This window comes from Eschrichtius robustus, chromosome 1 (assembly GCF_028021215.1).
Source record: "Eschrichtius robustus isolate mEscRob2 chromosome 1, mEscRob2.pri, whole genome shotgun sequence".
Classification (NCBI taxonomy): Eukaryota; Metazoa; Chordata; class Mammalia; order Artiodactyla; family Eschrichtiidae; genus Eschrichtius; species Eschrichtius robustus.
In genome coordinates this window covers 166,764,418-166,791,907 of record NC_090824.1, presented here as the reverse complement: position 1 = coordinate 166,791,907, position 27,490 = coordinate 166,764,418, and the positions used below count along the sequence as shown (strand labels likewise).

General features: G+C 50.7%; 1 protein-coding gene across 2 annotated transcripts in view; it reads left to right on the top strand.

The window, feature by feature from the left end:
- CEMIP (cell migration inducing hyaluronidase 1) overlaps positions 1 to 27,490 on the top strand; it is a 160,858-nt gene that overhangs the window by 62,463 nt on the left and 70,905 nt on the right. For both annotated transcript variants that reach the window (XM_068558975.1, XM_068558966.1), the window contains exon 2: positions 25,214 to 25,323. In XM_068558975.1, coding sequence (XP_068415076.1) covers positions 25,230 to 25,323 — 94 coding nt within the window. In that variant the 5' untranslated portion in view covers positions 25,214 to 25,229. The remainder of the gene's footprint in view (positions 1 to 25,213; positions 25,324 to 27,490) is intronic.

Below are 27,490 nucleotides of genomic sequence, written 5' to 3'. Positions count from 1 at the left end.
GGCTTCTTTCACTGAGTGTAATGTTTTCAAGGTTTATCTGTGTTGTAGCATATATCAGTATTTCATTCTTCTTATGGCTGAATAATAGTCCGTTGTATGGATAGACCACATTTTGTTTATCCATTCATCAGTTGATGGATATTTGGGTTGTGTCACTTCTTGGCTGTTGTGAATAACATTGCTATGAACGTTCGTGTGTAAGTCTTTGTGTGGAATATATTTTCATTTCCCTTAGGTATATACCTAGGAGTGGAATTGCTGGATCATCTGGTAACTCTATGATTAACCATTTGAGGAACAAATAGACTATTTCTCAAAGCTGCCTTACCATTTTACATTCCCAGCAGCTATGAATGAGGGAGCACACAGATTTAAACCTAGCCTGTGCTTTGACTGCTGGGGGGATTACTCTGAGTGGTGCCTTATCGTGCACTAATCATGGTTGTGGGTCAGGGGCCTTTGGAGCAGATATTCATGTGCCTGGCCAGCTGGGCCAATAAAACCGATGTCCAAATAGGATGTGTCCAAACTCGTCTTCTCCTTGGAGTGGTGGTGTTCATGGATTCTGAGACCAGCATATTTGGCGAATGCATAATGGCAACAACCAACACACAAGCTAACAATTACTGAGCGTGTGCTATGTTCCAGGCAATGAGCTGAGTATTTCATGAAACCACCCTGGCTGGCAAAGTCTCTGTTTGGTGACCATCGGCAGCTTGGAGATCAGCTCATCTTTTTTTTCAGACACTCAGATGGAAATGAGGGAGGCTTGCCTACCAGAGGTTCTGATGCCATTGGCTGGGGAAGGAATTGGGTGGCAAGCTTAAAATCTGAAAGATCACAGGCAGCTGAAATGAAAAGGAAGCTTCCTAAGCATGAGTGTGAAGCCCTGTTTCTTGGTTCAACAACTCAGCTACAGATATTAAACCTAATGATCATCCTTGTTCTGGTGAAATGATTGGGCAGGGGGATGGGGCTACAGGTAATTCCCATTTTCTGGCTGTGTATCCAAAGCCCTGAAGGCATTTTTTAAAAGATCGATTCCTGGGTCATATCCCAGATGTATAGAATCAAGATCTCCAGGAAAGGGCTCAAGTATTTGTATATTTTAAAGTGCCCGAGGTGGTAATTATGTAGCTTTTGTGAACCAGTGACTAGTGAACTTCAGACTCTGTGCAAATAAAAATACTATCAATAAAGCTAACCTGAGCCACCAGAGGCTTCCTAGGGTGAGGTGGAGCCTGGGCGCTCCAGCATCCCCAGCAGCAACTCAGGACCACTTTATGAGGAGCCAGAGAGCTAAGAAGCCACGGCGGGTAGCGATCAGGTTGGTCGCACTGTGAGACCCGGGCGTAGGACCCTCAGCCTCAGACGGTTCCTCCCCTTCCTCTGCAGCAAGATGCCTTTGATCATCCACTGCACTTGGTGGCTGTGTGATGATCCTGGTTGCCAGGGGCAGCGGCCAGCAATGCTACTGAGAAGACAGGTGCTACTCCATGTGCTCGGAAGACCCGCTCAGAGGCCATCTTCTCCCAGCGTGGCAAAACCGTGGCCTTGTTCAGAATGTTACAGAGTGACAGGAGGCCGAGGCAGGATGATCGCCGGCCAAGCGGCAGATGCTAATCAGCCTGTCTGCCCAGACAAGAGGGACCCGAAGCAGCAAGTGAGTATCACGAGCTGCAGAGACGCACGGCTCTTCCTGGGATGCCCTCCGTGACTTTCCTGAGATGGTGATGCCACAACGCAGAGCTCTCCAGCCTGGGTCCCCACCTCCTGCTGGGACAAAGGGGACTTTATTCCCAAGAGGAGGCCACAGAGCTCTCCACATGTTGAACAGGATGATCTTCAGACCTTTAAGAAGGAGATGACCGTGGTAAAAGAGAAAGTGGATTATTTAGCAGCAAGTTTGGAAAAAACCTCCGAGAGAGCCCTGCAGGATGCTACAGGGTCTGGGCGGGCTGATGGGAAGATCTCTGATTCAAGCCACATGAATTCCTTCTACTCTGGCCTCGACACCTGGCCTCTGCCAGCCTCTTTCCTCTAGAGAAACCACACATAACAGGGGCTGGATCCATGTACAGGCTGTGGTTCTGGGAAGGGCGCCCATGAGAGATTCGGTTCCCGGGCAGCCGCCCCTCAGCTCCTCCTGCCCTGTGCTCAGCACCTTGGTTTGGCCTCACACAACCTGCATGACACCTTGTAACACATTAACAGGCCTGTTGGCTCAGGAACAGCTGGTGGGGAGGCAGAGCCTCAGCCTGTCAAGACCTAAGCCCACGGGGCTGTTTCTCCTGGGCCCCAAGTCACGCTGTGGCTGGCATTTCCAGGGAGAGAGATGAAGTTCAGTTCACACCCCCCGAGCTGTGGAGAATCTCTCCTGGGGGTTGCTCTTTCAATGGGTATCAGCAGGAAAGGAAGGAAACCACCTCCTGATGTTCCTGGGGGGGTCCGAGACTCCTCAGAGAGTCCCAGCAGCCTGGGGCCGCTGGGAGCATAGCCGAGTCGAGCTGAGGGGAGGCGGGGCACCTGATCGAGCAGGTGGTGGGCCTGGCTGGCAGCCAGGTGCTGGCAGCTGGACCGCCGGCCCTGCATGCACCAGGTGGGGACTTCAAATCCTCTGACGGTTTTGCTGGCCCAAAGGGCGCAGACTGCCCGTGGGTGGGAAGGGGGGCCTGGGCAGAAGGAAGGGCTGGAGGAAGCTGTTGCATGGAAGCGGGGTTCCCAGCCTCCGAAAGCAAGGCCAGCCCTGCAGTGTGGGCTGCAGCCACCTAAGAGGGGCCCAGGCGGACTTTGCAGGGTCACCCCAGCTGAAGCGCGCTCTCAGGGCTCTCCCAGTCGATGTGTCCCCTGATGAGTTCACACCCCCAGCCCTGTGGCTTCGGGGACTTTTTAAAACTGCATCTGCGGCCCATACCGCTCTCCTGATCTCCGGACCCACCCACGCAGCTGCCTGGTGCACATCGACGCTTGGACGTGAGGGCATCTCAAATCCAGCAGGCCCTTCCAGCCAGCAGAGAAATCTGCTCCCCATTCTTTTGGCGGGGGCCCACCCTCCCTCCACCCTCCCTCCACCCTCCCTCCACCCTCCCTCCACCCCAGCTACAAACCCCTGCGTCATCTTGATCTCCTCCCTCTAGTTCACCCCCTTCACGCAACAGGATGAGTTACCGGCTCTGCCGGTGCCCAGCGTCCGTGCACACCAGAGCCAGATGAATGTGGCAGAAGAAGGTCACGAAGGATGTGTAGGGTGTCTCTTAGTTTGCAAGTCACGTTTGGTTAAGGGGAGTGAGCAATAGAGAGAGAGAGAGAAAGTTTATCAGGAAGCAAGGTGTCAATTAGGCTCACCGGGAAGTCCTCAAAGTCAGGCAGAATGGAAATAGGCGGAAGTAAGCAAAATATGTGAATAGGTGGGGGGACTTCCCTGGCGGTCCAGTGGTTAAAACCGCACGCTTCCACTGCAGGGGGCGCGGGTTCCAGCCCTGGTCGGGGAACTAAGATCCCACGGTCAAAATAAAGAATAGGTGGGAAGGGCTTCCAGGCAGGAGGGACTGAGCGAGCAAAGACACAGAGGGAGATGCAGTCAAGGACCACCTGGGGGACAGTGTGTGACCCACGAGGCTGCAGATTAATTGGCACAAAGTGTGATGAGTTAGGTTAGGGCTGCGCTCCGCTGAGCCATCGAAAGTTTGTAGGTCGTGTTGGGGTGGCGGATGGGGCAGGACCGGCCGCTTCTGAGCAAGACGGACACAAAATAATTATGTGTTCAGGGATGATTCTGGCGGCAAGATGGGCCGGGGAGAGAGGGGCCTGTTGTGGCTGGGCAGAGCGTGGACCGTGTCAGGGTCAGGGGGTCGGCAGGGGTGGGATGGGCGGGGGAGTTTCGGTGGGCATTGGCGGGGGGAGTGATTCTAAGAGAGAGTGGGGCAACTTCTTCTTTTTTTTAATTTTATTTTTTCAAATTAATTTTCATTGGAGTGTAGTTGCTTTACAAGGCTGTGTTAGTTTCTGCTGTGCAGCAAAGTGAATCAGCTCTACGTATACATATATCCCCTCTTTTTTGGATTTCCTTACCATTTAGGTCACCACAGAGCACTGAGTAGAGCTCCCCGTGCTATACAGCAGGTTCTGTGGCAGCTTCTTCATTGGTGTCTTCTTTGCAGTCCTCCAAGGAGACAGACAGGTGCTGAAGGGTAGGGTGAGGAGAAGCCATATTTTTAGGAACTTTTCTGATACTAAGGAGGGATGGAGAGCAGGGCCGGGAGGGAGGCCCACAGCACCTCAGCGGGGCCATGGTACAGTGCCTCAGCCCAGTTTTCCTGCAGGTCTGTCCGTTCACCTCTTCACTCATCAGGGCTCTGGGGTTGCCAGTGACAGAAACCCAACTTGAAGTAACTTGCACCAAAAGACTCTAGGTAGCATTGAAAGAGCAAATGGTAAAAAGAGTAGTAGGGAGGTCACATCTCAGGAACAGCTGGGAGCAGGGCTGAAATGCTGTCGAGGCTTTGCCCTGTCCCCCCTCATTGCCTTTTGGGTCCCTCAGGGTGGACTGATAGGGAACCAGGTCACTGCCAGGGCTGTTGCCTTGTATTGAATAGCTTCCCCCATAGCAGCAAGGCTGTCCTCCATCTCGATTTCTAGCCCCAAGTCCACAGTCCCAGGGAAGTGACCTATTGGGTGGCTTGAGTCAGGTGTTGACCTGTGGACCAGTCAGCTGGGGCCAGCATTGGAGAGGTGCTGACTCATAGGAGTCCCTGTAGTGACCACATGGAAGAGGGAGGGCCAGGTTTTGGAAGAGAGGAGGTGGGTGGGCAGACAACTGTGAGGTCCACCACCCCTTCACAAAAAAACAGGGAGAAATAAGGGAGGATAAAGAAGACAGTGAGATGGGCCAGTGATTGGCTGACCGATTTAATCCCTCTCTGGATGAGGTTTTTTTCAAGTTAAGACATTTGTTCATGGATCTGTTGGTGCATTGATTCTGTTATTCGTCCAACAAGCATTGACTGAATCCTTATTCTGTGCAAGACCCTGGACCAGGCCTACAGAGGTGAAAAAAAATAAGATTCCCTTCCCTCCAGTAGCTCACATTTTAGCATGGGAGAGACATATGATAAATTCTATAATAATAATAATAATAAATAAGTGCTAAACAGAGATGGGAAATAAGGAAGAAAGTAGTGATGAATTCCTCTTGGAAATCCAATAAAGGCCCCAGGAAGAGGTGAACTTTAAGTTGCCCTTGATGGGCGGGGTAGGGATTCTCCAGGCCGTGATGCAGAAGGAGTGGTATGAGGAAAGGCACAGACCGTGAGAGTGTGTAGGGCATTGGGAGGGGGGTCTTCTGGTGGTTTAGGATCGCCAGAGTGTAGGTTAGAAGGTTGGAGATAGAAAGTGGCAAGACGTAAGGTTGGCTAGGCGGCTAGGGACCACTTCACGAGGGGCCTCAGACATCACAGGTTTTGGAAGGGTGTGAAGTACAAGATGCCTTAAGACTATTCTGGCAGCAGAGCAGGGGATGGATCACAAGGAGGAAGAGACTGGAGATGGCAGGCTGGTCAGGAGGTCACCGTGAGTGTCCAGGAAGGCAATATAGAGGTCTCATGCTCGTGATTGGAGAGAGGGGAAGAGGAAGGAGGTCACTGCAGAACTTCACCATGGGCGGGGTGAATCCACAAGCAAGACAGGGAGGAGACAAAGTTTGCTGGGGCAGAAGCGCCAGTCTGAGAGTTCCCTGTTATTCTCCTGAGGAACTATCAGCTCCTTATAATAATGGAGCAGCCGGAAGAAAGGCAGTGGCTTGCAAGCCAGACAGTTTGCACCCTAAAAGAGACGTATCACTTACTGATTATGTGAATTTGGACAAATCGCTTAACCTCTGCGATATGGGGAGGGAGGGGGGCTAGACAGTGAGTAAATAGCCCAATGTCTGGCACATAGGAGGCTCTCAACATGTGTCATTCGAATCAGAATCGGAACCTTTTGGGAATCGATGGCTGTTTTCAATATTGTTTTTTGGAAATTGGAGAGGTACAAATGACAACTAATAGCAGTAATGGAATGAGTTGAGTCTCGAGGACAGCAATTCGTTTTCATGGCACGAGAAACGTTCTGACGGGCTTACAGGTCATTTCCTCTGGCACCATCTTCCTTCCTTCCTTTTTAAAAAACTCGTTTGCCCCCCTTCAAAGAAGGGTCTGACTCCTCTGCTTTCATGTCAGGACACACTCTGAGGGATGCTCTCACCCCCTTCCTTTTACCCTTTTATGCCAGGGCCCTGGAGAAGAGACAAACAAGGTGGTGCTTATCTCGTTTGCAGTCCTCAGAGAGAAAGAAGACAAAGCGTGTGCTGTGCTAAGTGTCTGGAAGCTGTTTATTTGATTTTCGGCTTGTTTTTGTCCCAACATGAATTGAATTGTAAACACACGAGAGCAGCTCCTAATAGGTGCCGACATAGCCAAGCGGTGAAATGCCCCCAACACCCCTCACTCACGTGTGCAATCTCCGAGTCCTGCTCAGCTCAATCCTCTCCGGTCTCGGGATATGGAGTGAGTCGGGGGCATCACATCCTCTATCCTAACAAAGTCGTAGCTACCAGAGAAGGGACTGTGTAGCCACATAAGAGAGTCAATAAGAATAGGGTAGAAATCCATGCAGAAAAATGTGCTGTGTCTGAAAGTACCAATGCCCATTTAAGACCTTAAGAGAGCAAGGCCAGATCACTCTTTTATGGGCTGAAGAGCTAAGACTCTTTTATTGCAAGTAACAGAAACCAAGTTGCGTTAAATTTAGCAAAAATGAAAAAAACATCGGAAGGTTGGATTTATTATAAGGACACAGAGGTTGTCTCCTAGAATAAAAAAGGCAGATATAAAGTCAAGCGTCTGGAAGGGACTGGAACCAAGAGAAAAGGAGTCAGCCTAGCTTCGGTCAGTGGTCCCCCCGCCCCGGTCCAATCAGTGTGGCTTAGGATCCAGGACTTCTATTGAACAAGCATGGCTCCAGGAGGGCCCACCCTGTGAAAGGGGATCACGGAGGGTCCGGAGCACAGAGTAGAGACCTTGGCTCAAGACAGAGATTTGGAAGCCTCAGAACATGGGGGTCTTAAAATATGATGAAGTGATGTACTCCGCATATGGTGTTGAATGATTCTGCAGTATTCATTTAGGAGTTTACTTTTAACATAACAGAGATATATGAACTAACAGCTGTTTATCATTTCAAAAGAGATTGTACCCCAATGCTTCATATTCAAACATTCATATTATAAATTGTTGCTGATAAATGTTTTATAGATGATGTAAGATAAAATTGTACATCAAAAAAAAAAAAAAAAAGAACATGGGGGTCTTTGAAACTCTAAAAAAGTAATTGACCCAATTTACATGGTGTGGATCTCATTGTAAGAGTTAAGACTACTTAGGAAAGAGATTGCAATGGAGAGTGTAGACACCAACATAAACTCTCTGGGAAAGCACTGTTCCCTCATCTCTGGGCTCCCTACTCTCACCTCCCCAACTCAAGGACAGCAGTGTACACGTAACAGGGGCTGGATACAAGTATAGGTTGAATCATATGAAACTACTATTTCTAAGGTTCAAAATGGTTGAATAGCAACGATTTCATATTGTTCAACTAAATACATGATACTCGTATGTTGAATCCCACGGGGACCTGGCTTTGAATCTTCATTATGGGACCTTGGGCAAATCATGGGCTCCATGGTTTTGAAGGTCCTTCCTTGCTCCAAGGTGCTGGAAATACAACTTCCAGATTTAATCCTGGGGCAGACTGACAGTCAGAGGCAGGAAAAAGCCAGAGTCAGATAGCTGTGGGTTCACATCCCAGCCAGGCACCACCCCAGCTTCTGCGGGCCCTCGGTGAGTCAGGCAGGCCTGCCCCGAGTTGATAATGCCACCTCCTATCTGAGCCAGCACTCTCCCATTTAATGGTGAAAAGCAAGTAATAACTTTTTCCAGCTGAAGCCTCTAGAAGATCTTAGGCAGTACAGCCAAATTGGGCTGAACTCAGGCCAGCATCCTGGGCCGCAGCTCAGCTCAGCTCAGCAGAGGAAGCCAGAGCCTGAGGTGGAGGCTTTGTGAGCTGCCCCGTAGCTATTCCTGGCTGTGAACCAGGTGTGGGCGGTAGCCTCCAGGAGATCAAGGGCCTGGGGGACGCTTCAGGCTCTGTGCATTCCCTCCTCTTGAATCCCATCTTCAATAGCATCTGTTGGGGAGGAAGCCCGGGGCTGACCTGCATGCATGCCCGGTGTCCTGACTTCTCAGGGCAAGACTTTCTCAAAAGCATTCCTTGAGCATCTGCTGTTTTCAGCAAATATGAATCAGTTGCTCTTCTGCCCTGTCCGAGAGTGAGAGCACGGCTAGTAATGGAAGGTAACTTTTATAGCGTGCTAACTGCATAGCAGGGGCTCTCCTAAGCTCTTGTGTACATTATCTCTTTCAATTTTCTCAAAATCTCCCTTAGATGGAAGATACTAACAGCTTTGTGTGCTGGAGAGGAATCTTAGCCTACAGTGTAGAAGGGAGGTCGTTTTAAAAAGTTGAATGGGAAAAGGAAAAACAGGAGGAGGAAAAACAAATCCACAGGATACTATCATAAAATATTATTAAGCCGCTACTAGGTTAAAAAGAACCTACGGAAATTTCCCAGAATTGCAGAGCCTTTTAGTGGCAGGGTTAAGATTCAAACTCACATCTGAAAATCAGAGCTCCTTCTCACCAACATAGAGTAACATTTAGAACACTTATTATTTGTGCCACGGGCTCTGCCCATCCCTTTGCATATCTTGTCACAGCCATTTGAGGAAGTTTCCAATATTACCAGCATCTTACAGATGACGAAGCCTGGAGAACAGGGAACTACCAAAACTTGCCAAATTTAACACAGTTGCTAGGTGGCGAAGTGGGGATTTGAGCCAAGGACACCCGCCTCCTGTGCATCTTACTGGGTTTGAGGACAGTGGCAAACATAGCATTGTCTGGCTGTGTTATAGTAGCAAAGTTGTTCCTCCTTTTTTCTCCCAAGCTCCATTTCACTTGGGGTTCCCTAGAACAGAAATATTAAAGCAATTATGGAGACTTCCCTGGTGGCGCAGTGGTTAAGAATCTGCCTGCCAATGCAGGGGACACGGGTTCGATCCCTGGTCCGGGAAGATCCCACATGCCGCGGAGCAGCTAAGCCCATGCGCCACAACTACTGAGCCTGCGCTCTAGAGCCTGTGAGCCACAACTACTGAGCCCATGCACCACAACTACAGAAGCCCGCGCGCCTAGAGCCTGTGCTCCACAACAAGAGAAGCCACCGCAGTGAGAAGCCTGCACGTCGCAACAAAGAGTAGCTCCCACTCACCGCAACTAGAGAAAGCCCACGCACAGCAACAAAGACTCAACACAGCCGAAAACAAATAAATAAATAAATTTATAAAAAATAAATAAATAAGTAAATTCTTAAAGCAATTATGTAGTGTAGTATATTCATGCAATCGATTACCACTCAGCAGTCATAAGAAATGAACTATCGATACAACTAACAGCATGGATGAATCCCAGAAGCGTGCAGAGGAAAAGAAGCTTGACATAAAAGACTACATACTGGATAATTCCATTTATATGATGTTCTAGAGCAGGCAAAACGAATCTATGGTATGGTTCTGATATTACTCAGCTAGAATAGTGGTTGCCTCTTGCAAGAGGGAATTAACTGGGAAAGGGCATGAGAGAACTTTCAAGGGTAATGGTAATGTTCTATACCTTGATAGGTGCTTGGGTTACACAGGTATATGCATTTGTCAAAACTCAGCCAATGTACACTGGAGGTTTGTGTGTTTCATTACATGTAAATTTTACCTCAAAAGATTTTAAAAAATTAAATGAATATTGAACGTTAGTTAATAATAAGCATGCTGAAGCAGTTAGAGGGAAGGGTACTGGTGCTTACAATTTCCTTGGAAATGTAACCAAAAAATAAGGTTGATTTCTGGATGGATAGAGAGATAGATGAATAGATAGTTATGTGATAAAGCAAATGCAGCAGAATGTTACTGGTAGCGTTTAGGTCGTGGGTATGTTGGTGTTTGCTGTGAAATTCTTTCAACTTGGCTGTATGCTTGAAAGTTTTCATAGTAAAGTGTTGGGGGAAACAGTTATGTGGAGCCCTGGGGTCCCCTAGTGGTGAAGCAGGGGGTCCCCAGAGCTCAGAGCTGTTCCAGGAGCTTCTCCCAGCAGGCACCGTCCATCCTTATTCACTTCTGTTACAGCCCTTGTGTGGGACCCAGTTCTGAATAAGCACGAAAATACACATTTCCCTGGCTCTTCCTTTACAGAAAATAAAAAACAGAGGCCCGGAGGAGCCTTGCTCAGAGTCTCCCAGGATAGCCAGGACTGCTGATTTCTAGTCACTTCAGGTTTATCAGAGCCCGTTTTTCCCCCCCAGGATCACAGGCTTTTTTTTTTTAAACATCTTTATTGGAGTATAATTGCTTTACAATGGTGTGTTAGTTTCTGCTTTATAACAAAGTGAATCAGTTATACATATACATATGTTCCCATATCTCTTCCCTCTTGCATCTCCCTCCCTCCCACCCTCCCTATCCCACCCCTCTAGGTGGTCACAAAGCACCGAGCTGATCTCCCTGTGCTATGCGGCTGCTTCCCACTAGCTATCTATTTTACATTTGGTAGTGTATATATGTCCATGCCACTCTCTCACCCTGTCACATCTTACCCTTCCCACTCCCCATATCCTCAAGTCCATTCTCTAGTAGGTCTGTTTCATAGCCCAAGGCTGCGAATCACACCTGTGTGCAGGAGTACAGGTAACTGATCCCGGGCGCAAGGAGCCAGTGGCACACAGGGCAGTAAAACAAACCTCGGTTGGGACTCCACCTGGTGTTGTTTCCTGTAGGTGTATTTGAAGTAGTAGGAAACCGGAGTGGTTTCTACAAATAAATAACCCGGGCAAAGACAAGCCCCTCAGATCAAAGGCGGACTCTGGCCTAAACCTGAACCAAAATCGAGCCTGCTCTTTTGACTCTGATCTGGCGGGCCGAGGGAGGAGTGGAGAAAGTCTATCTGCTGTGCAAACACTCTCTGTCTCTGCCCTTCCTGGGTTTGTGTGAGCCTGAGAACGGGAGTGGGGAGGAAGGCTGCGCTCTCTGAACTTCTGCCAGGCCCTGCCTCATGACATTCCAGCCCGGCTTCCAGACGCAGCAGGTGCCAGCACATTGGCTTCTTGTTGTGTCCGAACCCAGGGGGCTCCCCCGTGGGCCACACGCTGGTCTCAGGGCTCTCACGTCAGCCCTCTGGGGCCCCCGGTGCTTTGAGGAACCTTTCACAGTCTACCTCCTTTGTCCTGAGTTTGGTAGCCCTACTGGTTAATGTTAGTGCTCCTGGGGGAAGAGGGAGATGGAAAGGGATGCACAGAAAGCAGCAGGTCTGACTCCGCGTGGCTGACGTGCTCTCGGGTGACGCTGATGATGCTGGTCCCTGGACCGCATTCTGAGAAGCACCACCAATGGTCCCAGAACCTCCCTGCAGGAAGCCTATGGGCAATAAGCAAACTCACAAGCAAATATATGATTATAAACTGTGGCAAGTGAAGAGAGGACACTGTGAAAGGCACTGTCAGAGAGGACCTTCTTCAGATGGGAAGAAGGTGTCAGGAAAAGCATCTCTAAGAACATGGCTTTTCATCGATGGTTGTACTGCTAATAGTTGTGATTTTGGTGTGCTCGTGAGAGGAGGTGAACTCAGGGTCTTTGTAGTCTGCCATCTTGGCTGACTCCGTCTGGGCTTTAACTGAGACCCGAGGATGGCTGGAGTGGAGGAAAGCATTCCAGGGACAGCATGTGAAAAGGTCCTGGGGCAGGAAGCAGCTTGATGTCTTCAGAGGAGATGATAAAGGGGCCAACGTGGCAGGAGTGGAGACTGGTGTGAGAGGATGCTGGAGAAGAGGCCAGGCTGTGCAGGGCTAGATGAGGAGTTCTGACTTCATTCTACATGTGATCGGAGCCATTAGAGGGTTTGAAACAAAAATGTGCCATGATCTGGCAGACTGGCTGGTCTGTGGAAGATGGATTGGGATGGGGATGGGGAGTAGGCCACTAGATGGTTCTTATGGAATCCTACAGGAAAGTCCTAGACCATGGTGGTGGCAGTGGCTTTCTTTTTTCCTAATGTGGGTCACCTTTCCAAGGGACACGCATGTTTGGGGGACCTGCTACAATTGGAGAAAGGAAGTCTCTTTCCCCAACAAAGTAATTTGAGGCCTCATTGATTGCAATGGACATCTTATGAGAGCAGAAAGACTTGTAAGAACTAACCTCCATCTTGCCCTCCCCTTTTGGTTCCTTATGAGTCAGGATTGTTTCTATAGCAAATGTCAAAAACATAACTCAAATTGGCTTAAACAAAAAGGAACGTTATTGGCTCAGGTAGTTGAAAAGTCCAGGGACGGCACTAGCTTCAGGCAGAGTTGGATCTGGGTGCTCAAGTGTCATCTCTCTCCATCTCTAGGCTCTGCCTTCCTCTGTACAAGCTTCACTGTCAGGCAGGCTCTCCCAGCACAGAGGCCAAGATGGCCCCAGCAACTCCAGGCTTGCCAGCCATGGCAGGACGAGAACCAGCTTTCCCAATAGTTCCATGCCCTCTTTCTTTGTCTTGGGTCACGTGACCATCCCTGAACCAATCACAGCAGCCAGGGAAAGGAACATATTCATTGGCCGGGCTGGGTCACGTGTCTACCTCGGGAGCCAAGGTGGGTGAGTCAGCCCCACTTGAAGCAGGGGGACTGAGATTGAGGGAGGATATAGTTCTCTATGCTGTACAGTAGGTCTTTTTTAAGCCAGCCCCACCTGATTGGATAATTGATGAAGCACTGAGCCATGTGGGCCCTGCTGTGATGAGAGGCGTGGTTTTTCTCATCACCCCCGCCCCAGCTGTGTGGTCCCCTGCCATCCTCTGCCCTCCCCATTAAGCTCCAGCGCCTGGCCTCCTGTTCCCGCCTGGCATCCTTCCCCTGCTGGGTCCCTCTGCCTGGATGTCCTCACAGCACCCCTGCCCTGTCGCTTCAGGTCTCTGCTCATGTGGCACCTTCTCAGTGAGAACTTCCCTGACTGTCCATATAAAATAGCAGCTTCTCGCTGCATAATCTGCTTGACTTTTCTCTATAGCTCTTAACATCATCGGACACATACAGGGTGTGTTTATTTGCTCTTTATTCCTTCTCTACTCCCACCCCACCGCCACCACTAGACTAAGCTCTAACCCAACCCAGGGCAGGGTCTTTACCTGAATTGTTTCCTCCGTGGCCCAGTGCCTAGAACCAGCGTACAGTAGGCACTCAATAAATATGTGTGGAATTAATCCAACCCCAGCAGAGTCCTCCGGGCTGCACTCCCGTTCTTGCCCGTCCCTCCCCTTCGTCCCTGCCAGCAGCATCTTTATAAAATACATGTGTTCCCCTGGCTCCTCCACTCTGCCAGGGGCCCCCCAGGCTTTTAGGATAAAGTCCAAACTCCTTAACTTCACACCGAAGGTGCTTCAGGAACTGGATCCTACGCTCTGCTCGTCTCTGCCGTTCCTCGGCTCTGGCTGCACCCTCACTCTTATTTAGCAGGGGAAAATGCTCTTTGAAATAAAGCTATTTGTGGGAATGAGTCAGCACCCCTTAGTGTGGAGGATGGGTCAGAGGGGGCCAGCAGAAGACCCCAGGAGGTGGTGAGGAAGGGGCTGGAGCATTTCACAGGAATCTTTCTGGAGCCTCAGACACAAGTGGGCACATATAGGGCAACTTCAGGCCAGGAGAAGTGCCAAGCCAACTGCCGATGCTGGTATTTTCAGTTAAAAAACACAACTGATGAAGTGTTTATTGCTACAGTCACCTCCCCACTAGCAGAGCACACAACATGAGCGGGGAAGGTGTGTAGCCAATGGTTCGACTTGGGCAGCTCCAAGTTCTGACTCAGTCCCGGGAGAGACTTCCCTCTGAGGGTCGCTGAACTCTGTGATGAGGCTGCTCTGAGCATCAGTTGATTTTTCAGCTGCCAGCCGCGGGGGGCACGGGGCTCTGATGGCTGGGCTTCACGGCGTTTGCCCAGGACAGGGTGCAAGGGATAAAAGCCCCGTAGCCGGGCAGCACCCCGGGCTCCCTGACAAGCTTTCCCTTGGCAAGGAGAGGAGCGCCAGCCGGCGGGGCTGCTGTGCCCTCTGCGGATCATGCCCCGCAAAGCCAGAGTTGGGACCCAGGTCAACTTGTCCTTGAAGTCAGGTGACAGCTCCTGTCCCCAAAGACCTACGTGCATCCACTGATGTGTAAGGAGGCTAAAGAGGTTGAGGAGGCTGGAGTGGACCAGTGGAACGTTCGTACCCTGTATCTCCGGATGAGGCTCGCGTATCTGTGGACACATCTGATGCGCTGGGAAGACCAGTCGTATGCTCAAAGGCAGGGAAGGGCAGTGAGGCTCCTGGGAGAGCAGTCTTGTACTGGGAGAAAGCATCGTGCACCCTGTAGACTCAATGTTGGGGCCAAAGGAACAGGGTAGAGGGGGACCCAGCTGCCCCAGCAGAGGCCTCTGCCCAGACCTGTGTACATTGAAAGAACCGAATACGTACCTCAGGAGCCTGGTCAGCTGGCTGTGGGAGTGTGACAGGGCGGACTCGTCCTCTCTGTGCGATGAGACGGGCAGCTCCCGTGGTGGGGACTCGCCCCAGCGCCATGCACCAAGTTGGCAGCAGTGGGCTCGCCTCCCCTGCGGCAGGGGGGTAGGGGGGGCGGTGCGGGGCTCAGCCGGCGGGGGGCAGGGATGTTGCTTGTTGCTCAGCTAAGCCCCGAGCTGAGTGGCTGGGGCATCTCGGGGCAGACAGGACCGATCTGTAGATGCGTGTAGGTGGCCAGGAGGAGTCTCAGATACCCTGGAGGAAAGAGGAACCAAGCAAGGGGCCGGACTTCCCCTGTGAATAAGGAGGCTCGGGGGTGTCAGGTGTCTAACGCCTGGGACTAAGGGTAGGGGACACCGGGACACTTGGGTTACCTTGAAGAGTAGGCAGTGCCCTCTCCAGAGAGCGCTGGGGTTGGTGGAAGGGGCCAGGACCCTTCGTGGCAGCCTCTGGTCACCTCAGACAGCGGCAGAGGCAGGCTGGCCTTGGACTTGGTGAGTCTGGGGAGATGCACCCGTATCAGTCATCTGACTTCCCCTCTTCCTTCATGATCTTGGGGGAGAAAACCAGTTTTAAGAGGGAAGTTACTCTTTTTTCCTCAATTGAGGACTTAAAAGATTTTTTTAAAAAAGAGTTATAATTTAAAAACTTATCAGCTTGTTAAATGCCTCCAGTTTCTGCTTCCATACTCCCACCTGTTTTTTTCAGAGAGCATTGGACACAGAGCCCAAAAGTTGCAGAGCAGGCAAGTAGCCAAGTGGGTTGTTCCTCCAGCGATCGTTGGGCAAACCCATTCCCTCATTGTCTACGTCCGCTGGGCAGCCCCCGTGTGTTGGGCTGCAGGAAAAGACAAATGGGTTTACGCAGAGGCTGCCCTCAAGGAGCCTGCAGCCCAGTGTGGAAAACATTGAGGACCTCCAAAGAGAGAAGGAGATAGTTCAAAGAAAGATTTGATCAGTAAGCTGTGAATGCAGAGGAAGAAGCAATTGCTATAGACTTTAGGGCCAGAGGGAATTCCTCAGGGGGATTAGAAATGGAATCTTAAAACAAACTGCCAATTTCCAAAGGTCAGACGTGGCAGCTGGGAGGACCCTGGCAGAGAAAAGATGTTTATGTCAAGGAAGAAACAGAGCATGCGGGGGGCCATTGGGGGGCCAGTAGGAAGTCCGTGTAACACTCTGGGACCAAGAATGGATCTGCTTTCTGGGTACTGTTTCCTTCCCCCATTCACCACCTTTTTAACATCCCCCCTCACCCCACAGGTGGCGTGTCTTCATCCGTGGAATCCCCCAGAGAAGTGGTCATTTAATACTGGGGTGTGTCCATGAGTCATCTTTTATTTATTTATTTCTAGCTCCCTCCTCTTCCCTTTTGGGAGCTCTGTTTTGCTTCAACGTTAGGCCAAGGCCAAGCCCTCGTGGAATAAAACAGGGAACCAACCGAAAGGACTTCCTCCCACCTTCCCCCTGGGCCTCAGAGGTGGCAGCCATCTCCTCCAGCCTCTCTGTACTCTTTCTAATAAGAAAGCTTCCTATTTCAGGACCCAAGACTCTGGCCTGCCGTGTCTGCCACCCTTCACATTATCCAGGCAGGACTTTTTGCCCAGAGCCCAGGGTGGGGCTTCCATTAAGTCATATTTGTGTTTCTTCCCCCACTACAAAAACACATTGCCCCACTGGGCGCAAGTTCCCTGTGTAAAGTCCTCTAGGTCAAGCTTTTGAGAAACCATCTCTCATTTTGCGGTACCTCTCAGTGGATGGCATAGCGCTACAAGTCTGTCAGTGAAAGAGGTTAAAAATCCCATGTAGTGAGTGAGGCTGGCGATCGGCTGCATCAGGCAGTGAACAGAAACCAGGCAGGGATGATGGTGATAAACCGACGTCCTGGCACCTTACGGCCCAGCGGACCACTCACTGTGTCACACACGTGGCATGCATCTTTCCATCCCATCCAGGAGTCCTAGAAGGCAGTTGGAAGGATTCCCCCCCTTTTACAGCTGAAGAAACAGAGCCTTGGGCTGTTAAATGAATGGACAAGTTCATACACGGCTCTTTTTTTTTAATTTTTTAAAAATTTATTTATTTATTTATTTATTTATTTATTTATTTTTGTCTGCACCGGGTCTTAGTTGTGGCACAAGGGATCTTCATTGTGGCATGTAGGATCTTTAGTTGCAGCATGCGGACTTCTTAGTTGTGGCACGTGGACTCTTAGTTGCAGCATGTGAGCCCTTAGGTGTGGCATGCATGCGGGATCTTAGTTCCCCGACCAGGGATCGAACCGGGGCCCCCCTGCATTGGGGATGCAGAGTCTTACCCACTGGACCACCAGGGAAGTCCCCACACATGGCTCTTAAGTGGGAGATCTGAGACTTCAACTTGGATCTTGTGACACAGCCTGCATGCTTAGCCAATGAGCCGTCGAGTATTCATGAGTGACACTTAACTGGTGGTTGACAAGTGTCTCTGGACTGAAGTGACTCTCTGAACTAGTGGTTCTCAGACTTGAGCAACGTCAGAATCACTGGAGGGCTTGTTACAGCACAGGTGGCTGGGCCCTCCCCCGGAGGCGGAGTCAGTAAGTCAGTAGGTCTGGAATGGGACTGAGAATCTGAGTTTCTCACAGGTGGAGTCAGGGACGCCACCATAAGAACCGTTGGCTCCGAACCGTCTCGAAGCTCTAGTTTGATCTTCTAAACCACTCTGAGTACTGAGGCTCTAAATCGGAAGTTTCTACAGTGATGGAAATGTTCCAGATCTGCGCGCCCAACATGGTAGCCACGAGCTACCAATGGCGATCGAGCTCTTAAAATGTGCCTAGTGTGACCGAGGCACTGAGTTTTTAGTTGTATCTGATTTTAATTAAATGTAAATGTCCATAGCCACGTGCGACTAGCAGCTACTGTATTGGACAGGCATAGCTCTAAACAAAAGGGCAAGTTAGATATGTCATTGTCGCTAAACTGTTCACTCCAGTGTTTAACCTCAAGTGAGCAAGTGAGAAACTCTTCCTTAGGAAACATCTGGTTTTCTGGGAGGGTCAGCCTCATCATTTAGACTGCGATGCCTGATGCAGAGGGCGGTGGGACCGGGGGATCTCTTTGGGGTCAGGGATCTTACCTTCCTTTTCCACCAGGACCAGCACAGTGCCCACTCATGGGATACTAAGACCACGTGTGTTGCACGAACAGGAGGGAAGACTGGTTTCAGAGCTGCCTTCCTCCCAGCTGCAATGGGTGAAGGCCTTGATGCTCCCAGCCCCGGTAGCTGATTCGGTGATGAGATGAGAGATTTGGATTTGATGGCACAGCAGGACCTGACAGGATTTGTTCAGATATGCTTGGGGATGGGAGTGGTCCGTGATGGTGAATTTCTCTTATCACGGGGATCTGCAGTGTCTCTCCTCCTTGGCTCTGCAGGTGGCTCCCCACCGGGGATTTCCCCTATCAAAGGAGGTATTTTGTTTGGGGAAGATAATTTAAGGCTCTATGGAAGTATAAAGTGTTCCTGAGGCTATCCAAACTGTGACTTAAACCCTCAGTTGAAACAGGGGCAGAAACAGATGAGCCCAGTCTTCCCCCCTTTTCCCCTTCCTCCCAGGCAAGCAGGTTGGCAGGGAAGGCGACACATGTCCCATAATTTGGAGTCAGATGACAATTTTCCTATCCATTTACTGCTCCTGATCATGAGCAACAATCTTCTGCACTGTGGGCCTCAGTTTGCCCATCTGTAAAATGGGGAGGGTGGGATTGCACGAGATACTTGCTATCAAAGCATGGCCCACCGCCCAGCAGCAGCAGCCTCACCTGAGAGCTGGTTGGAAATGCAGAATCAGACCCCACCCCAGACCTGTGGGACGAGAATCTGCATTTTAACGAGTTCCCCCACGTGGTTCAGGTGCACAGCCAAGGGCTGGCTGGAAAGGGTCTCCGATTCCCATCAACTCCTGCATTCTGTGAGCCTGACGCTAACTGGCAAGTGGCTTAGTCTTGAGGAATTAGAAGCCCAGTTTCTGGAGAAGAGACCAGGTTTTGGAATGTCCCTGGTCTTTGGGGAAGGTTTTGGATCTTTGCAGCAATGAGAGAGGTCAGCGCAGGTATGTTTCCAAAAGAAAGGAGTAGCTCATGTCAGCGGAGCACGTATCATGGGGTACCCTGGGAGATGCTCTGATTTGCAGAAGCCAAGGGTCTTCTAAATGCTTCTCTCTGAGGAGGGAGCTGGGGTCCCTATCCCTGGGGTCCCCAGCATAGCACCCTCACACTGAGAAAGGGCTCGGGGCTGCCAGGGTTCTCCAGACTTGGGACTCTTCCTGTGTTTCTCTGTGATCCAGAAGGATACTTGGGCTGCCCTGTCTCCTGCCTCCTCCTTCTCCCTGGGGATGCTGCGTCAGGACCAGGTGACCAGAGAGGTGCCTTTCTCTGCCGGGGGGAGCTGGGCCTGGGCTGGGATGTGTGGCCGGCAGACCAGGGAGTTGGCTGCCCACTGCTTGGTTCAGGAGAGGAGGGGGGACCCCTGCTAGGGAATGTTACGAAGGGGTTCCTGCAATTCATCAGGGGAGCTTTCTGTCCAGAGGGAACGAGCTCTTGGGGCTCTGCTTTCCTGTTTCCATGGTTTCTGGTAGCCACTGAGGTGGACCTGTGGTTTCCTATCCAGAGAAGGATCTGAGTCGAGCCTGTGCAGGTGACCCAGCCTGCACCAGCCCCGTTGGGCCCTCCAGGAACCATGGCACAGATTTTAGGGCCTGTGAACAAGAAACCTAGGTCATAGTGAAAGGGAACACCAGTGCTTTCCTGACCGCAAGAGAGCTGGAGGGAGATTCTTGCCACCTTCCCCAAACTTCACCCCGGTTTGCTGTCAGGATCATTAATCTGTCCACACGGCTCAAATCAAACATTGCCTCCTCCCAGTGTGCCTGGCCGGGAGGTAGGTGGGGGTAGTGTTATTGTTCCGTTTTTATGAAGCGTGGACTCTGGAGCCGGACCTCCTGGCTTCAAATCCTGGATGGGCCCCCTGCTAGCTCTGTGACCCTCAGCAGAATCCCAGGCCCCGCCACACACCTACTGAATCAGAATCTGCATTCTAGCCTGCTCTCCAGGGGATGTCTGCGTGCAATAAAGTTGGAGAAGTGCTAGCTGGGTTCTCTCTCACTATCCTACCAGCTCCTACATTCTCTTAGTTTGAGATGACATTGCAAATCATTTAATCTTTAGGAATTGGAAGCACAGTTTCGGAAGGAGAGAGCAGGCTTTGAACTTTGCCACCTGCTAGCTGTGTACCCTGGCTACCAAAAAAAAAGTGACACTCTTTGTGCCTCAGTTTCCCCATCTATAAACTAGGGATTAATAACGACACCTAGCTACGAAAGACTAAATTAGCCAGTAGACGAAAAGTGCGTAAAGCAGTGCCTGACACCTAGAAAAGGCTGTGTTAGTGTTTGCTATGATTATCATTATTGGCATTGCTGGTGAGAAAGCTGTGAGCTTCAGACAGATTAACGAATTTACTCAAGGATGCTGTGTTAGCTTCCTGGGGCTACCATAACAGAGTACCGCAGGCTGGGTGGCTTAAACTACAGAATTGTATTTTCTCAGTGTTCTGGAGGCCAGAAGTCCAAGATCACAGTTTCAGCGGGTTTGGCTTCTTCTGAGGCCTCTCTCCTTGGCTTGTAGGTGGCGTCTTCCTCCAGCATCCTCACGTGGTCTTCCCTCCATGTGTCTGTGTCCTGCTCTCCTCTTCTTATAAGGACACCAGTCATACTGCATTAGGACTCACCTACGTAACTTCATTTTACCTTCATTTCCTCTGTCAAGGCCCCTTCTCCAGATACAGTCCCATGCTGAGGTACTGGGGGTTAAGACTTCAGCATATGACTCTTGAGGGAACACAGTTCAGCCCGTAACAGGTTCAACCATTAAGTGGCGTAAAAGTCAATCAAACGATGTCCAAGAGAATTCATGAGAGTGTGTTTGTTCCAAAGCTCCCCACCGCCGTCTCAGCAGGAGACAGAGTGGCCTATATACACGTGTGTCATCATAAGGGAAGTGTCCAGATCCATTAGGCTGAAATCAAATCTTTCCCCTGAGCTCCGCTCAGTGAGGCAAAGAGGGAATGTCCAGACTGTTCCGTCTGGACAGTGGTACCACCTCTTTTATCTCCCTTTGCCCAGGAAGTGAACAGCTGGGCATTTTGGAATATAGTGCCTCGTGTGCTTGCCTCTCTCTCCTCTTGACAGTAGGCTATGCCAGGCTTGAGGGTGGGGGGCAGGATTCATATCTGATTCTTTTCTGTACCACCCACAGGACATAATCTGGAGACCAGGATAGATGAACTGAGGTTTTTAGAGCCAGCCGATCTCAGCTGAGCCTCATAACAGTAACTCCTGGTTATGGGTAGTATTATTGTTCCCATTTAAAAAATGAGAAGGCTAAGGCCCAGAGAGTTTGAGTGACTTGTCTAAGGTCACACAGCTGGTGAGGGCCGGAGTTGGAACTCAAACCAGGTTCTCAGATTCCATCTCCCAGGCTCTTTCACCCATCGTGCTGTGCATCCTTCATACCAGCAGCTCCCACAGCTTGAGCACTGACCACCGCTCAGGCCCAGAGCTTTACGATCTTTGTATAGAGCATCTTGTTTGATCCTCACAATGACCTTGGAATTTAAGATGCATTATTTCAGGGGTTTTTTTTTTAATTTATTTATTTTTGGCTGTGTCAGGTCCTCGCTGCTGCGCGTGAGCTTTCTCTAGTTGCGGCGAGCGGGGGCTACTCTTTGTTGCAGTGCGCGGGCTTCAGTTGTTGTGGCACGTGGGCTCAGTAGTTGCGGCACATGGGCTTAGTTGCTCCGCGACATGTGGGATGTTCCTGGACCAGGGCTCAAACCCGTGTCCCCTGCATTAGCAGGCGGATTCTTAACCACTGCGCCACCAGGGAAGTCCCAATTATTTCAGTTTTACGGATTAAAAAAGCGAGGCCCAAGTGGTCAGACGGTTTTCCCCGATGTGAACTGCATGGCTGGGATAGAAGACTTTGGAGCCTCTGCTCCTGGTCACCACGGTGTCCTGCTGGTCTGAGCCGAGCCTCGTCTAGGTTTGCATGAAATGAGAATTGCCTTAGTGTGGGTGTGACAGGGAGAGTGACGGCTGTCACTGTGCTGTCTCCTCCCCCAAACTGGCTTCCGGATCACCCTGCAGTCCCATCTCACCCCTGGCCTCAGACCTTACACTGACCCTCCCCACTACCCCCTACTCCCTTTCTTTCTTGTTTTTTTTTTTTTTTTCACATCTTTATTGGAGTATAATTGCTTTACAGTGGTGTGTTAGTTTCTGCTTTATAACAAAGTGAATCAGCTATACATATGCATATATCCCCATATCCCTTCCCTCTTGCGTCTCCCTCCCACCCTCCCTATCCCACCCCTCTAGGTGGTCACAAAGCACTGAGCTGATCTCCCTATGCTATGCGGCTGCTTCCCACTAGCTATCTATTTTACATTTGATAGTTTATGATAATCCCTGAAGAAAGTTCTGGCTTCTGCAGGCTCTGCAGGCATCAAGAACCCGCATCCCCCTGGGGTCAGGGATGCCAGGGGGCGTGTACTTGCTAATGCTGCTGCCCCAGAGATGTAGGGGCCTCTCTGGAGGCTTGAATAACACCGCGCTCCTTTCTCTCTGCAGGTGGCAGGTCCCACCCCAGGGCAGCTGAAGGAAGAGCAAAGCCCCAGCCCCTGGTGTGTGATGGCAGCAGCGAGGAGACACAGAGACAGAGGGTAGCAGGCAACGCCTCTTGTCCCTGCTTTTGCTCCTGCCCCTCCGCGCCCCTGTGAGGCCTGGCAAACACGGCATGGAGCTGCAGCTGGACGGGAAGATGCTGAGCTTCTGGAAAACGTTAGCTTGTTCATGTGAAGCCTTGTGGAGTATCCCAGAGTGCCGTCCCTTCCTCTTCCAAATGGCTCTGCCAAAGGGGTTCACCGCACCCTGTAAGGAAGAGGCCAGCTCAGGACCATTGGGACCCAGCAAGGGCAGCCTTCAGCCAGCCTCCAGCCAACAGCTTCCTGCGGAGCCTTCAAGCGTTGTTAGCCAACTGTGCACTCCTCGCAGGCCTTCAGCAGCTGGGCACCCTTTCAAGACTGTATGTTGCCAGCTGGAGAAGCTGAATCCTAACTCATGTTGCCAGAGAGCTTTTAGTGGCCAGCTGAGAAAGCTGTCCTCTCTTGGTGAAGAATTCCCAAGTGAAATTTGAGAAGCTTTGGGATTCACAGCAACAGAATGTTTCTCCAGGTTTCTGTACTCAGGCCCTGGAAGCCACTCGTGGAGGACCACCCCCAGCAATGTGGGGTCGCGACCTCTTTGGAGCAGGGGGACCTCTCTGTATCCAGTGGCACTCAGATACAGCAGGTCTCTCTCTTGAATGTTGGGGAAAAGAGGTTTTGAGCATTATCCTGCCAGGGGGAATTGTTTTTACATCCATCCCGAAAGTGATTACTTTTTTGTCTCTGAAATGGTCAGAAGATGTCAGGGCCACAAATTCCCTGAACCCCAACCTTCCACTCTGCACACAGGAAGTTGAGGCCCAGAGAGGGGAATGTCTGGATGAGGGTCACCCGGCAGTTAAGGCGGGAGGGGTGCCCGCACCCAGATTGCCCCCCGCACCCAGGTACCTACACCCTGGGTGCCGGCCACATTCCTCTGCCAGCTCACGGCCCAAAGTTCGGGTTGCCTTCATGGAGCCCCAGGATGATTTGGGGCTTCTCAGCAGCAAAGAGCAAACTACCTTTGGTTTTTCTAAACAGATGGAGACTCGAGAGCTGGGCTCTGGCTTTCCCCGAGGACCACAGAGCACTCCTGTCCCGGTGTCCCCTTCTTTTTATTGCAAAGAGCGTGAAAGCAGACACTCCTCTTCTGGGGGCCATGGGAAAGGCGCCATTCCCAGATGCTGTGACGCCTGACTTCAGCGGCCCTGCAGAGGCGACTAGAATGGGTCCTGTTGTTCTCGGCATATCAGGCCAGGGCCAGGCAGGGTGCCCGCCAGGAGGACACTGCGGGCATTGACGCTGAGAGTATGGTTTCCTCCCTCCCCTGGCCTCCCCGGCGCACCTGTGCGGGAAGGACCAGGCACAGGGCCAGGGTGCTCTGTTTCAGACCCTCTTGCCGAGCTCTCACAAAGTGCTTCACCCGGAGCTGAAAAGTCAGGGATGATCAGATTTGTCCCTGAGCTCGTTCAAAGGAAGGAGCCTGTGTGGGATGAGAGACATTTGGCCCCTTTCTCAGTGTGGGAGAATATCTGTTTGTTTCCAGGCATGACTACAGTCATGCTCTGGGGAGGACCTGGGGACGTGGGCATGGAAGCTGGAGCTGGCCGCTCCCCAAGCCCTGCCTAAGCACTCTTGTGCGGCACACAGGACTTGAAGACAGAGATGTTTCTCCAAAGGCATTATATTATGAAAGGGGAATTGGGCATCTTTTTTTTAAAGTTCCTGTCTTGAGGTTTATCTAGACAGATCCCCGTATTCACCTTCTGTCTGAGTACAAGGGGGAAGAAAGTGGCTTTCATAAAATAGAAATGTAATAAAATTAATTTAATTCCGTCACACATAAAAATAAATCCACAGTCTAGGGCTGTTTCAGTTCTCCACAGGGTCAGAGCCTAGGTTCTTACCCTCTGCGTTGCCATCTTCAGCACATGGCTCCCATTACATGGCCAAAGATAGCTGCTGAAGATCCAGACATCATATCCATATTCCAGCCAGCAGGAAAGAGGGAAGAAAGGCTTCCTGCTTTCCCTAAGGACATATCCTGGAATTCACACACTGTACTTTTGCTATATCGGCCAGAACTTAATTCCAAGACCACAACTAACGTAAGAGAGACTGGAGAAGGTAGCCTTTATTCTAGGTGGCTGTGTGCCCAGATAAAAACCCAGGGGTTCTTTTCCAGGGAAAAATGGATACTAGGGGACAATTAGCTATCTCTGCCCTGCCTCCCTCTTGGATGGGTAATATTAGAAGGGTTTATAACACACAGGCATCATAATTAGGATCTCAATATTATCATCAAGACTTGTTTTAGAAGCACAGACTGATATTAGAAATCAGCTAGTCCACATCCTCATTTTTCAGATTAGGAGACTGAAGCCCAGAGAGGTTAATCAAATCAGCTGAGATCACACAGCAAGTTGGTGGCATCTATTTTCCAGCTTCATGTTCAGTGGGAATATTTTTTGTTTTTCTCTGTTTTTTAACTTAAGGGAAAAAAACCCCTTCATTCTGGAGGGTAGTGAGCTCGCGCGCCAAGGATGAAATCCCATCCGTCACCGGGTCTCTGAGCTGCAGGACACAGACAGGACAGTGACAGGCCTGTCATGCCCTGATCTGCCCAGCCCTGAGTCATGGCAGCTGAGGACTTTGCACCGGCCGGCTGGAGTATGCCCATACTGGCACGGCCTCTGTGTGTGCATGTGGCCCTGTCTCTGTGTGTGTGTCTGCGCCACACACCGACTCCAGCCTGGGGAGGCTGCAGGTCTGACTCAGTGTGCCTTTTTATTTCAGGGAGCGCTCTGCCAGCATGAGAGCTGCTCACAGTCTGGACGTCTCCTTTAAGGTGATGCTGACAGTCGGCTGGTTCGTCCTGGCCCGCTTTCCTGGTGCCGCATCCACAGGTGAGCCACTGCAGAGCAGTTGGACCTCTGCATCTCAACGAGGAAGGCCGGGAGATGGAGCCGCAGGGTGGGGTCAGGGTGACTGGGCTCTGGCCTGCCCCTGCTAACTGGTTGATCCTGGGCAAGTCTTATCCTGGCCTTCAGTTTCGTCATCCACAAAATGAGGGGGTTAGACTAGGCTCAGGGGTTAGAAACTCAGTGTCTACAGGAACCAGGCACGTGACACAAAGCAGTGAAGCTGGCCAGGTAGAGATGTGGTCACCTGGGGAGTTCAGGCCCCTCTTCAGGGACACCCACTTCTCAGTCCCGGCCAGTTGCTGCCACAGGGGGCGGCGGGGCCCCTGTTGCAAGACCTATTGAATTTTTAAGAGAAGTCAGAAATCTAGACTTTCATGTAAAAACTCTCTACTTGTTAAAGGATGGCAACCAATTGAAATTTTACGAAACACTCAGGGTGGTGGTGGAGCAGAGCAAAAAACACATATCTGCCAGCCAGCCTGCCGCCTCCAAGCCACCTGACCTCAGTGTTCCCTTCCTGCTTTGCCATCATAAGATTTGGGTGCATTAAAGCACCTTGTTAGCCATGATGCTCTAGGTGAGGTTTAGATCTGTTTTTCTGATCTCAATATCGTCAACTTTTTCTTTGAGTGATTTTTGAATTAAAATCCAGAAGCACAAGGCAAGTTTGTGTGGGCTACAAAAAAAGCAATCAAATAAACCAAGCTTGGGGTAGAAGTTGAGAGATGGGGACAATTTTAAAATTTTGAATAGAGGTTGAGTAATAATACCATCACCATGGATTGCTTTTTAAAAAATGCTATTATTATCACTTGAGCTGAATGCTTTTCTACAATAAGAATAAAGGACCTTACATTGTATAACATCTTGTTTTTCTCAACCCACTGGTGCAAGGAAGTAATCTCTAATCATAACTAGTGAAATCCCTTCAATGTGATTCCTTGTAGAATCTTTTTGGTCCTCAGGGGACATAGCAAGCAAGCAATATTTTCGCTCTCAATGCAACAATTGTCAATATTACCTGAATTCATTCATTTAGTCCTTCCATCATTTATTCAATTAATAACCACCAAGGGGGCACTGACCCTGTGCCAGGAACTGGGTTTAGGGTTCTCTTTTACGGTGAATCACCTCGCGGCCTTGGGGAGGTCTCTGGGTATTTCCTCTTACATCCTGGGTCTCTCTCTTCTGTTTGACTATAAACCATTTGGAAAGGAGGCTGTGCCTTTGGTTCCCTCTGGTCCTTGCTCTTCTCTGACGTCAGAGGGAGGCAGAAGCCAACCCCCTGCCATTCATGCTCCAAGTAGGGCTTATGTCCACTCTGAATCCCACTTCCTGCAGCCCCTCCTGGGAAGGGTGGTTGCTGTGGTGATATCTCAGCAAAGACCTTGACCGTTGCCAGCTACTCACTGATTCCTACAAATGAAGAGCCACTGAAACCAACTTTTACCAAGAGCAAAATCTCCAGCTCCAGCGAAGGGGCGTTCATCCACGGCCAGTCTTGTAACTGCGGTGCTTATGCTGTGGGGTCAGAGCTGCTGGAGCTCTGGGAATTGTGCCCCTGATGACAGGAGAGCCTACAAGTGTCAGGCTGACCGCCTCCACATCCAGATGCAAAGACTGACGCAAACACGTGCAGTTGGAGAATAGAGGAGCAGTTGGGATTCTCCTAGGAGATGTGGGCGGTGAGACCCTGGGCTTTGTCCCGTGGAGTTGGAACGATTCCTTCTCGGCACGCTCATGGCTCCATGCCTGGATCACTGGGCTCGCCAGTCGCCACGTGCGTTCCCCGCATGGCTGAGGAGTCACCACCTTGGAAACAGACACTCCAGGTCCAGGACTAGGTGGAGGGCAGCCCAGGGCCTCTGATTGACCTCTGCTGAAAGCCAGCCAAGCACTTGACCCATCTGAAGGCAAACCCAGGGTTCGGCATTGGCCCTCTGAAGCCCCTCAGCTGGACGGAGGCTCCAGAGCCCTCGTGATCATCCTTGGCTACTGAGTGCCCAGGCAGAGGCCCCCAGCCCCGCTACCCCTACCTCGGCCCATCCTGGCAGCTTGCTGGCAACCCTGCTCTTACATTAAAATGAAAAATCCACGGATGAGTACATGCCACATTTTTTCATTGTTTTGCCACTATTTGAGTCCCATG